General features: G+C 39.5%; 2 protein-coding genes across 4 annotated transcripts in view; one reads left to right on the top strand and one right to left on the bottom strand.

Moving 5' to 3' along the window:
* The window catches only part of LOC112154001 (regulator of G-protein signaling 9), a 23,083-nt gene extending 19,706 nt beyond the window's left edge, over window positions 1-3,377 (bottom strand). Inside the window, exons 1-2 of one of the 3 annotated variants that reach the window (XM_024284529.2) lie at window positions 2,469-3,377; window positions 987-1,161 (exon numbers count right to left, since the gene is read on the bottom strand). In XM_024284529.2, the coding sequence (XP_024140297.1) occupies window positions 987-1,055 (69 nt within the window). In that variant the 5' untranslated portion in view covers window positions 1,056-1,161; window positions 2,469-3,377. Of the gene's footprint in view, window positions 1-986; window positions 1,584-2,468 lie in introns of those variants that run through there. The other 2 variants (XM_024284528.2, XM_024284530.2) reach the window with 2 other exon arrangements.
* On the top strand, window positions 1,915-13,027 carry LOC112154003 (guanine nucleotide-binding protein subunit alpha-13). Its single transcript, XM_024284533.2, has 5 exons — window positions 1,915-2,341; window positions 3,431-3,657; window positions 7,450-7,500; window positions 8,884-9,084; window positions 11,342-13,027. The coding sequence occupies exons 1-5, from the start codon at window positions 2,059-2,061 to the stop codon at window positions 11,711-11,713; spliced, it is 1,134 nt and encodes a 377-aa protein (XP_024140301.1). The 5' UTR covers window positions 1,915-2,058; the 3' UTR covers window positions 11,714-13,027.

Here is a 13,027-nt window from a genome sequence, read left to right as displayed (position 1 = left end):
CATGTAAACAACATCATTATCATACCTGATCGCACAGCAAGATTATCCACCACTCATAATTCTACCAGAAAGCAAGAAATCCCATGCACCAATGCAAAAAATAAAATAAAATAAAGCGTGTGTCATAGAAACAGAAAGTGTCCTCAGTTGACTCTCTGGCTGTTTGAAGTGGCTTTCTACTTTGAAGTCATCCTGGAGAGGCTCTAAACCCCTGGCTGAGCCAGAGCAAAGCGTGCTTTCATGGAGTCCAAGTTTCTGAAGGGACGATCCTTGCCGTAAATTCTCCTGGAGTGTGTTCATCTGCCATCATCAATCGAATTCAAACTCGAAGGATTTCATTTGTCACTTATGTGCTGCTAATTATTATTACATCTGAAAAACACAAAGCAATTTTGAAATGCGAGATGATAAATCGTCTGCAATTCGGTAACAAGATGAGAATAATGTGTAAAATGTGCAGTGCTTGGATTAACCAGCAGCTGCTTAGTATAGATGGGAGCACTTATACTGATCCAGACTTAATACCTATTAAACTAAATGACCTTATCAATGTGCAAAGGTTAATACAACGCTTGCACACTAGATAATATACAACAATAAAAGTGTTTTGAATTAATATTATTTTTGCTTATCCTATTTTACTTTTTAAAAATCAAAACAACATTAAGTAATGAATGCATCATTTAAGTAGAGCAGCTTTTACATTATTTGATGAGGCATTATACTGTATAATGTGAGATTTGTGGCTTTAAAACAAATTTTGTGCATGAAAAATATTATTAAAGCACCAAACCAGGAGTCATCTAATATGTTTTGGCATGTTTTTTCTTTTCTTTTTTTATATAAGCATCAATTAATAAAATAAATGCTGTCACAAATGCATAGATATTTTTTGTTTTTAATTGGTGCGTCTTGGTGCTGGAGGCAGAGCATAGCTGTGATTTTTTTCCTCATTTATTTATTATTTTTAATGTTTTATAACCTACCTTCTTGAGGCACGCCATCCGTGGTCGGTACCTCTGTCCATGGTCCCGGAGAGCATTTTTAATGGTCATGTTGTTGACGTTCGGCTCCCTCAAACATGTAACACCGCTGTCTCCCGCGAGCCCGGTGTTATGTGGGGATGCTTGAAGGGAATCGCAATAATCGATGGTGATGCTGCTTTCAAGGTCTCATTAAGGAATCCGTTGAAACAAATACGGATTCAAAACAAAAATCCATAACTGCACAGTTAATCTTTTTCAGGTACGCATAACTATTTAAGTACATTAATAATACTTTTGTAAGATTTAAAAAAAATATTAGACATATGAAATGAAATGATGTAGTAATTTTTAATGGAAACTAAATAGTTTAACAATATATATATATATATTTAAAAAACTATAAATAATTACAAGCCAAAATTTCACAAACATGGTCTGGAATTTAAAATCCACAGATTCTATTAATTTTTAACTCAAGTTGATGACAACCCTTCAATTATTTTCGTAGATTCGTTTGAAGACGTTTGTAAATCCGACAGTCTTTGAAGGCATCAAATCAGAAGCGTGAAAAGAAACAGCCAATCAGAGCGCAGCTTTTTCTCATAGAGAAGATGTCTGACATCGATAGAAAACTGAAACCCACAACAGAGGGCGACATTGTATTACCTGTCAATTCCATTTGGTTCGGATTTTTTTAGAGCAGTTTTAGTTTTTGTACATAAAAATAAAACTAATGTGTGCTTAAACTTTAAAAGTTGGCTTAATTGCTTAATTTACAATGTGTAGACTCATTTTGAGTATTTTTTAACCTGTGAATGGCATTACTATATAAAATACAACTTTATTTGTAAATATAATAACCACGGTGTGTCTTGGAGCATTATTTTTCCTATTATTAATGTTGAACAGCTAAACACTGACTTTAGTTGTGATTTGTACAGCAAACAGTACTGTAAAAAAAAAAAAAACGGTTGTTCAGCAGCACTTCCTGAGTTCAGGGAAGGGGCTTGGTCGCGTACGCGCGCGCCTCGCGAGCGAGCATCAAATTAGCATCGATGAAGTTTGTGCGAACATGGCGGATTTCCTGCCGACCAGGTCTGTGTTAAAAGTTTGCCTACCCGTCTGCTTACTCAACAGCGGCGAGGTAGAACAAATACGAAAGTCCAAGGAGATCGACAAAACCATTTCCCGGGAGAAAACGTACGTCAAGCGGTTGGTAAAGATCCTGCTGCTCGGCGCTGGCGAGAGCGGCAAGTCGACTTTCCTCAAACAAATGCGAATCATCCACGGCCAGGACTTCGACCAGCAAGCGCGACAGGAGTTCAAACCAACGATTTACAGCAATGTTATCAAAGGTAACTTCGGTGGCTGCTTTATATGTGACAAAATAGACGATATTGAGTTTATTTGGGCGCAGAAACATCCCTTAAAACGGTCAAATGCTAGGGAAAAGTTTGTTGTACTTAGCTAGTGAGAGGACACATAAACACTCCGCATCTGCTGTCGGCACACCCAACTGCCGGTTGAGGGCTCTTTTCCTCCCTTTCGCTGTTAAGCCACACGGTTCCTGTTTTAAGATATCATTGCTTTGACTAAATCGACACATTTTCACGGCAAAGAAGATAAACCGTCGTGTCGAAAAGCTAGAACTTGTTCCTGTTTGCCCACTAAAAACGACTTCAAGAATCAAGCTAACCGAATAAGTCCATTTTTCGATGCTATGCTAGTTTCGTTTTTCAATTTAAGTCGTCATTTCATCGAAATTAGTAACTTTCGGGTGATATAGAGAATTTCCCAGTGACGTATCTAAAGTTTTTGACACTTTCCCTCCTTAAAACACATTTACATTTGTGGTATTTCCACTAAACCAAATGTATTCACTCAATGGGGTCGTCAAAGCTAAAAAAAAAAAAAAAAAAAGTCAAATTTCCAGTTTATAGCCCAGTAAAAAGTGCTAAGATAATCAAGCTTTCCTTCAGTTATCTGAGCACGTCTTGTGTAACAGTCAAAGGGGACACATCCAGTTCCTACATTTCGTCTTTCTTTCATTACAGCTTGTTTATTTTACATTAATCTTGATTTGTTGTTATTTTTATCTGTTAAAACAAGTTTGAAAGGAAGAATATTCATAGGGGTTATTAGGTTATGGGTAATTTTTCGTTAAAATCTGCTCTTGTTTGAAGAGTTACGTACAAAAATAAGAAAATTAAATAAAGAAGGCTTTTTAAAGTTATAAACTTATATTTATGTGTGGCTAAGAACAAAAACTGATGGAAATACATCAAATAATTTGTATTTTAAGTGCATCCAAGGCTAAATATTAATCTAATCCTAACCCTTTCTTTGGGTCTGTGTGGCTAAGAAAAAAAAGTTTAGCACTGGCCACACATATTTAGAAAATTACAAGTCATCTTCTTTTAAAAAAAAAATGGCTTCCTCTCCAGGCATTCGTGTGCTGGTGGACGCCCGGGAGAAGCTGCACATCCCGTGGGGCGACCCAGACAACAAGGAGCACGGGGACAACCTGATGGCGTTCGACACCAGGTCGGCGAGGATGGCCAACGGGCAGCTGGAAACGTCCATCTTCCTTCAGTACCTGCCCTCCATCAGGGCCCTGTGGGCCGACACCGGCATACAAAACGCCTACGACCGCCGCAGAGAGTTTCAGCTGGTACGTTGAAGGAACAAGGCTCACAGATAATGATGCCCCAGTTTTGTTTTTTTTTTTCATGCAGGGTGCACTGATAAGAACTTAAGCGTGCCACTGTCTATCAGCAAATCTAATTTTAAGTTTTAGTAAAAAAAATACCTGTTAAGGTGGTTAGAAAATGGTAGCAGGAGAAGAAAGTGAAACTGATCTTTATTTCATCGCTCTCCCGGCGCTCCGCGCCTTAGCTCTGATTTAGCGTTTCTGACGTTCTCTTTGCAGTCAGACATGTGATGAAGTCAACTTCCTGTTTATACCTCTCTCCGCTCCCTTTGCCTCGGCTGTCAGCATGCACGCTTCAGCACTGTGGCATTTCCCACAGAGCTGCAGCTGTGGTCAAAAGTGTGCCCCCATGTCCTCTGAGGGACCTGCCATTACTTTAGCAGCATATATATCTTTAAAATACATCTTTTCTTCTGCTTGCTTTTCCTTTGTGGCTCTAAGTAGCTTTCAAAAATGTGACCAGGGGAAGAAAATTACAATTTGTCCACGAGTCCCCCAAAGCCTGTTCTTGGCGAGGGGGGGGTTGTTGGTTTCTCAGCTTGTTAGCGTGAATTGGTTTTGTAGACAGAAAGGGGAAGAAGTGGGATCAGAGCAAGAATGTTGATCTGCTGCTAAACTGCTTTATGCTTACAAACGGAGCCCAGGCTCTCCAGCTCAGCATTATTTGCACACAAACAGCATGAATGTCACCCACCTCATGTTACACAAGATCACACACGTGCAGTCTGCATGTGCACGGTAGATAGTAGCTTCTAATTTCAGGTATTTGGTGTAAAGGTATTTGAAAAAAATGCCTGCTATGCTTTTAATCTGCCTCAAGAAAAAATCTGAATGTGATCTGCTTACATTTTACTTTTACAAGTCGGCAAATTCAGTCATTTAGTTCCTTCTCCAAACCTGTTCGGCTACGTTCACACCGGGCGTTTGACACACTTATAGTCAACAATGTTCACACTGGACAAGCAGGGAGGGGCTTCTTCTTCATTTTTTTACTGTTTTCTAGCGCATGTCTGCCAAAATGTCTTCTTATAGATCTTGCTCCTCACTTTTTGTTTCTCAGTTCTATTCCGATATATGAAATACTTGGTGTCGCATGATTCCGGCTGGACACAAATGATTAATTTCTCTTCCATGATCAACTTTCAAACGGTTGGCACTTCCGTGAATTAAAAGGGAGTCCGTCCATACTAAATTCAAGTCCCTGATTGGTCAAAGTTCAAGTAGTTTAACTTTCAATGGCCTCACCTTTTGTACGTAGAACCTGAAATCCATCATAGAAACGTTCATAGCTACACGTGAGTTTTGAACACAGAAGTCCCAAACTCACATTTATTAACGTACTTTTCATTCAAAGTGGTCGCTTGAACGCGTGTTGGCGAGGGTGGTGTGAATGTAGCTTAAGAGATAGGACGGAATATTCATGAAACGCATAGGAAACACTCCTTTCTCCAATTAGATCAGCTTTTTTTAAAACATTTATTTAACCAGGTGAGCTATTGAGAACATGTTATTTACAATAACTACCTGAAAGCTGCATAATGTTGAGGCTCATTTTTTGAAAACATCAAACCAAGTTAAAGATAAAATTTACAAAAGGAAAGAAAAATAGACTAAATGTTGTTCCCCTCATGGTCCGTGTTCTATTCATGTCAGTTCATTGGGTTTAGTAAAAAAAGAAAAGTTTGATTCAATAAATCTCTTTGAAAATATGTATTTTAAACCACTATTTTTTTAGTTTATAAAATAAAATTGTTGAATTTTGGTCAAAGGTTTTCATAGCCAACAATTTATTTTTGAAATTCCACCCATAATTCAATATTTCATCAAATTGTGTCCAATTTGAGTCGAATCATTTTATAGACTTCTAAATTTAAAGTTATCTCCAAGTATTTTATCAGTGACGATCTCCAGTCAGAGCTTTTGCTCCATCAACACTTTAGTGGTGTTATCTCCAAAGTAAATCAGTTTTAAAGTGTAGTTTCCTTTTCAATCTGCTGGATTTGGGTTGTTTTCTGCTGGAACTCTACAAAACAAGAGAAAATGAGCAAATATCGGCTCTAAAGGGTGAACGTTTAGGTTTTAGAATGGTAAAATGGTTAATTGCGTATACTTATGTATCACATTAGTCACAGTCCCATTCACTCACTGATACTCAACACTGGCGCCAACCTACAACCACCAGGCACAATGTGGGGTTTAGTCTTTTGCCCAAGGGCACTTCAGCACATGGGTGGGCAGAGGGGGAGGTGAACCTGCGATCTTCCGGTCAACCGCTCTACCCCTACACCACAGCCGCCCCATAAAACTAGTATGAAGACAAACTGTTGCCACAACAAATGACAAATCAGTTTCAGACCCTCTGATGGTCTTCAGCAGATGTTTCCAGCAGTTCTGGTGCTCTTTATCCAATTACCTGCAGACACAGAGATCATGTTGATGTTATTCAAAGCCATCATCACCCTGCTTTCCCATTTAGCTTCTACCTTTCTCGCAAAGCGAGCCGTTCTATCAGCGTGAAGAATTGCTTTAAATCTAATTATCTTGTGAGCTGAGACGAGTGTCTCAGCACCTGAGATTCCCAGCACTGCATGAACGGGAATTAAACCAGGGATTTCTGTGCAGGTTTGTAAAGAATATGCTTGAAGACCAGAAAATAGTTTTTTAGTCATTCTCAGAAATCAGGATGTTTGGAGTTTCCACCTTCTCTGATTTGTAAAATCACCTTTATCATCTGAAACCACTTCATCCGCAAAGAGCCGTATTAATCACACACATCCCACTACCTACAATTGTCACACTACCTTAGTTACACAATGGGTTTCGGTTTTAACTTTTTACGTTTTTTCAGAAGTCGTCAGGCACCGTCATGCCTCATAATGAGCAGAGAACTCGCCGTGATTGCTCTTCTGGTTTCTCTTCTGCTTTTTTTTTTGGTGTAAATATAATTTTTTGACGATATCAAAACCACCAACTTTCGTCCAATTTTAGCTTCTCAACTCAAGCGAGATCAGAATTGTGACCACTGAAACGAGCCTGACGGCGAGAGGCGGCTTGTCTTTCTCCAGCTCGAGCGGAGCAGGACGCCTTCCCACTCCACCCCGTGTAATTTAAGCCGTTCACACACGGCGTCACGGGTTTTTCCGGTCAGGTTAGATTTTTTTTTTTTTTTTAAGAAATCTAAAGGTGAGAGTAGAGGCTTAAATTAGGAGGAACTGTCTGCTACATGCTGCTCGTAGACACAATTCAACCAAACGATTGTCATCCACTTAGTTTACTCTTTTTAATTTTGTTTTGACAAAGATGACAGCCGCCTTTTTGTGGTTCCGTCGAGTAGGACTCATTCTTTCACACGGAAACAGATAAAGGAATGCTCCTCTGTCCTGGCAGCCCCGTGTCTGGACTTGCACCGACTGTACAAAAGCGGATGGAAAGGGGAAGAGAAAACTCCTGCTCTTCCACACACACTCACACAGCCACACTCTCTATGTAAATGACCCCCAAACAACACGTGGCCTCTGCAGCGCCAATTATTTGCATCCCACCGTTTTGAAAGAGAAAAACCGATTACTCCTGTTTGTGTGTCAATTTTCTCTTGTGGCGCCCGTTCCACCGCCAACAGGCGTCTTCTGCTGGATGTTGTAACGACGGGCGGCGAGGGCACCAAACACACAAACTGCATTGTTAGACACAAGATGACAGAAGGCTGTAAATGATGAAGAATTTAACCAGAATTGCTCCTCTGTCTCATTGCAGGGGGAGGCGGTGAAGTATTTCTTGGATAATCTGGATAAGCTGAGCGAGCCGGTAAGTTGTTTCTGCCTGTGCTCCTCGTTATTAGATGTTTACTTGTCTTGGTAAAAAAAAAAAAAAGTGCAACATGTCGAGGCAATCGCATGTTGGCTGACATGCAAGGACGACACAATGCAGGGATTTGGTCTGAGGCTTCATTTAACCAATCACATGTTAAAGCAAAAAACAGGTTGTTACAAAAAATTCCTTTATAGGTTAAAAAAATGGATCAAGAAAAATATATTTAGAAAATATGACTATTTATTTAATCAGTTTGAATAAATATGCTTTACATATTATCGTTTTTATTTATTTTTTAATCTTACACATTTTTCTCATTTTTGTCTGTATTTTCTCCCGAATTTAAAGAGATTTGTTCTGAATTTATACCAAGTCTAATGACAAAAAAGACTTTCTATTCTGTTTTTTAAAAAAAGCTATGAGAGAATGCAGATAATAATGAGCATTCATATTGGCAGGTATGTTTTGCCACATAAACCAAATGAACCAACTTTTTAAAAGTTTTTTTAAGACTTAGAAAGTATAAATAATTGATATTTTATTAATTTATCAAAGCATCCAGTATTTAATTCTACTCCAGCCTCTTAGGTGATTTTTTTTCTTATGCAAACCCTCACTTTCACACTTTTTTTTTCATCTCGCTAGAGAGAAAACTGTTAGTACAAAGAATAGGAAACTACTGATGTGAGCTTAAAGACCCATTTTGATCTTTATACAAGTTTTTTTTCTAACAATAAAAGACTTATAGAGGAAATTTAGCTCAAAATTCAAATTTCTGAGTATTTCTTTATTCAGATTGTTGTGAATCAGGTTTAGATGAAAAATGTTTGAGAAAGGGCGTTTGTCACGTAAAAAATTTACCTCCGCAATGGGGAAGGGAAGGGCGGTGGGGTTGCTCTACGTCAACAGTCCCGCCCACAGCTCGTAGGCGAATTTTTAATGAACTACTACCGCTCTGCAGAAACTATGTCCTAGAAAATGACTAAAAATAGCATCATCATAATTAAAAGAGCACTGGAATGGCTTTTAGAAAGGGATCAAATGATGATCAGAGTGAGTCTTTAATGCTGTTTTTACAATAAAAGGATGCAATTATTATTATTTTTAGTTTTTTAGTTTTGGGGGATCAATAAATGATTTAAAGTAAACTGATGATATAGTTAAGAAGAATGTTTGAATGTTTGTTTTTATTTTCCAGTCATCAGTTTTCAGTAAAACTCAAGTTTTCTGTATAAAATCAGAAGACGTCTTTAGTAAAAAGACGCACGTATCTTAATTGTTAGAATAGAGGATTAGCTTTTGTAGCGTTTCCTAAAATCTCACACTTGTTGCCAGAAGCGTTTCTTTGTGCTAATAGATTTAACGTCTTCTCCTCAGGATTACCTTCCCAGTCAGCAGGACATCCTGCTGGCCCGTAAACCCACCAAGGGCATTCACGAGTACGACTTTGAGATCAAGAACGTTCCCTTCAAGATGGTGGACGTCGGCGGGCAGCGGTCCGAGCGCAGGCGCTGGTTCGAGTGTTTCGACTCGGTCACCTCCATCCTCTTCCTCGTATCTTCCTCTGAATACGATCAGGTAAAACGTCGCCGCTGCTCCGCTTTGATTTCCCATCTCGCGAGCAGAAGGATGAAGATAAACGAGTTATCGACCTGCACACTCTTAATGTTCTTAATGTTTTATAGAAGGCGCTGCATAATTTATAGGCCTCGGATTGTTTAAATAGAACTTCCTGGTTTAGACCGCTCAGGGGAACAAACTAAATCTATCATGGGAAAAGTCACATGATTAAAAAAACACACATATGGATTAAAATAGAGGATTTTTTCTTCAATCTTACGGGCTTCATAATATCTGGTAAATATCTAAATAATATAGTTTAGGAACTACTACCCTCTGTGACCTTTATTTAGGAAAAACTGAACTACAACATCAAAGCTGTGTTTGAAAAAAGTGAAGTGGCATCCAGAAATTAGCACTGATGCTATAGAACTGTAGTCAATTATAAAAGAGGTCATTTATTCTATAAATTTACCGTAAATTGCCTTTATGGAATATAAATTTAACCAAAAAGAAATCTGTGCTGTACCTGGAGAATCTTCAGCTGAACAGATTTCTCAGAGATGTTGAAGTTCTGGTTTTCAGCTTCAGTGACGCTAACAGGCCTCCTCTTTTCTAAAGAAATCTGCCAGAGCTGCATCTAAACAAACCGCACAACCTCTGGAGCAACGTCCCTGGGGCTGAAGGGTCCAGAGAGGAGATGTTTGCTTCCTAAGAACTAAAACAAACCCGACATGCTAGCAGCAGCTGTTCAGAAGAGCTGAGTGGTTTAGTTGGACCATGTGGGCTTGTTTTGGAGCGGCTTCAAAGTCTCTTCTGTCTTCAGATCATAGATGACGGAGCGTGATAGGTGAGCTGTACATTACCAGGGTCTAAAACAAGATTTCACTAGTAGGGGACTAGTTGAAACTTGTGCTACATGCATATTTAATGCACACGCTCAGACTTGGAACATTTGGTTCACGAGAATTTCAGCACCTTTTTCAAGACAATCAGGAAAAAAGGATTGATGTAGATTCAAGGTGTTTTTTGGTTGATGTTTTGGATTTATTGAAGTTCTATTGTTTTAGTCAGGTGTAGTAAAAGAGTAGGGGGTGTGGTTGATGACTCCATCGATATTGAATATTGTCTCCCGATCAGTATCTGGTATTTAATGTATCCTTATAGTGATCAAATGCTTTACATTATTATTCCGGATCAATAATCCACTAGAAGTCTGCATGTCATGAACGGATCACGACGTGTTATTGCTGGAAAGTGCAGCAGAATACGGCAATTGTTCCGGCAGGAGGTTGCTAACAAAAACAGTACAGTCATGCTAGCGTGATGTTCAATAACTCTTTTAAAAACGTGTTAAACTGACAACAAGTCTCGCTATTGGTTTGTCTTTACTCAAAAAGTGACCTACAAATGTATTTCAACAGAAAAAAATTCAGGTTTTTTCCTCTTATTGTTAAGATCGCTCTGGTGCCGACAGTCAGTCGCTAACTGTGCTAAATGCTAGCGCCGTGATTTAACTCCTTAAGACCTGAGCTGTTTCTGGAAATGCCTTTTCTATTTCTCTGACAGAGATATAAGAATGAAGTAGCGTTTTATCTGTAAATATATAGCGCTGATCATAATAAAGAGAATTGATTGGGAAACGATATCCGATTTCAATTGAATCTGAAAGGATTTGGGATTACGTAATCAGGCGTGATTTCCGATTACACGATTGGATCAGGATATCCCTAGTATTAATGCTAGGTTCACACCAAGCATGTGTTTTGAACACGCTTTTAGCTCATGGTGTTCACACTGGACAAGCAGGGAGGGGCTTCTTCTTCTTCTTCTTCTACTACTACTGTTTACTAGCGCTTGTCCTCCACCTACAGTTGGAAGAGGCTTAGCGCAAAATGTCGAAGCGGTGCAAATATTGCAGTTCTTGCTCCAGGTTTTATTCTTTCACAGCTCGATTTTGATATTCCAATTGTGCACAAATCACAATTATTCCCCTCCATGTTCAATTTTGAAATAGTTGTCACTTCTGCCAACTGTCTGTCACTACCAAATCCGAGTTCCTGATTGGTCAAAGTTGGACCTGGTTTAGTTTGCGTGCGTTATCTACGAAGAGCCTGAAATCAGTCTTGAGATTTTCCCTTCTTGCGAGAGTTTTTAATGTGGAAGCCCAAAACGCGCATTTACATAGACATTTTATTGAAAATGGTTGGATGACCGCCGATTGCCGGAGGTGTAAACGTAACTTAACACTTCTTTGTTTTTTTTCTTTGTCTAGGTCCTGATGGAGGACAGGCAGACCAACCGGCTTTGTGAATCCCTGAACATCTTTGAGACCATCGTCAACAACCGCGTCTTCGCCAACGTCTCCATCATCCTCTTCCTCAACAAGACAGACCTGCTAGAAGAGAAGGTGAAAACCGTTAAGCTCAAGGACTATTTTCCCGACTACACCGGGCCGGAGCACAGCCTGCCAGACGTCCAGGGCTTCATGGTGGACTGTTTCCGCGCCAAGCGGCGCGACGCCTCCCAGAAGCTCTTGTACCACCACTTCACCACGGCCATCAACACTGAGAACATCCGGCTGGTGTTCCGGGACGTCAAAGACACCATCCTCCACGACAACCTGAAGCAGCTCATGCTCCAATGACCCCTAGAAACCTGAGAAAGCAGAGGACTCGGCTAGAGACCAAACCTGTGACCATCTGCAATCCTCTTCCGGCTGTTGTATTTTGGTTTCTCCTCTTTGAAGAGTTGGCCCTTTTGTTAGTTCAGGATCTAATTGGAGAACTAGTGGTGTAGGCAGAGAGAAGGCTGCTATGGATTTTGGATAACATTCTGTCCCTGCTGCTTCCGTCATCTGTCCCGAGTTCTGCACATTACATTGTCGGAGCTTTTCAACTGACGAGGTGCCGACGCCAGCGGAAGACTGCTAAACTTTCTACAAAGCCGGTGAAAAGTCAAGACGTGCAACTTTTGTGAGGGGAAAGAAAGGGCTATGTGTGAATAACATATAAGGAAGGTTTAAGTGACTGCTCCAGAGTCGACTGGCCAGTTTGTGTTCCACTCCACCGTTTAATCTCCAGCATTTTCATTAATGTGGTTTTTAAACTTTGAATCTAGAAGTTTTCTTTTTTTTAAGCCAGTTAATCACTTAAAAATGGCACATTTTGTTGTTTTCCCACTTGTCGCAACATTTTTTTTTAAAGAATAAACAATTATGTTGTCAGCATGGAGCCAAATTTTACCCAGCATACATCTGGCTCCAGCACCGCATCGCAAAAGACTTGTAAAAGAGGGCACAACCACACGACTGAACGCTTCTGTGTAATTACCTGATCACTGTTTAAAATGCAACTTCAGAAGTAACATTTATTTCTTTTTAAAGACTGGTAAACGGTTTAAGTTCCCTTAAATTTGTCCTTATTTCTGGTGGTTTTGAGGGTAACGATTACCTTCATTGACATTTTAGGTTGTAAAAATAGTCATTGGCATTTCTCAGGGTAGAATTAAACCAACAATAATACTGATAGAATTTTATTTTTGATTTGGGTGGCGTGATTCAGTCTGACGTTCACTCCGACAGCCGTTTGGCATCTAATGCTCCATCCTCCTCCAAGCTACAAATTCCCTCTCGTCTTAATCCCAACTCGATGTCTTATTAGGGATAGACCCCTCCTCTCCTCAATCACATTCCCGATCGAGGACATTAACGGACACCGTCTGTTAATAATTGCACATCAAAATTAGCTTGATTGTTTGAATACTGTAGTCCTCTTTTGGTCATTTCTAACCCAACATGTGAGAGTATCTGTCAGCACTGAACTGTGACTCAAAGCATCTTTGAATCACCATTAAACATTTCCTCTGTTTTTACGTGTAATGTGCTATTGTGGATTTCCCTCTCAATGTTTTGTGAATTTAGAAAAGAAATGTGATGAATAATAATAAAAAAAAGAAAAAA

This window comes from Oryzias melastigma, linkage group LG19, assembly GCF_002922805.2.
Source record: "Oryzias melastigma strain HK-1 linkage group LG19, ASM292280v2, whole genome shotgun sequence".
Taxonomy (NCBI): Eukaryota; Metazoa; Chordata; class Actinopteri; order Beloniformes; family Adrianichthyidae; genus Oryzias; species Oryzias melastigma.
Note: the sequence above shows the minus strand (reverse complement) of the source record. Positions and strands in the feature narration are given on the sequence as shown.

Coding starts and splice junctions, on each gene's coding strand:
- LOC112154003 (XM_024284533.2), top strand. CDS start 2,059: ATGGCGGATTTCCTGCCGACCAGGTCTGTGTTAAAAGTTTGCCTACCC. Junction 7,501..8,883: donor TGGATAAGCTGAGCGAGCCG/GTAAGTTGTTTC, acceptor TCTTCTCCTCAG/GATTACCTTCCCAGTCAGCA. Junction 9,085..11,341: donor CTTCCTCTGAATACGATCAG/GTAAAACGTCGC, acceptor TTCTTTGTCTAG/GTCCTGATGGAGGACAGGCA.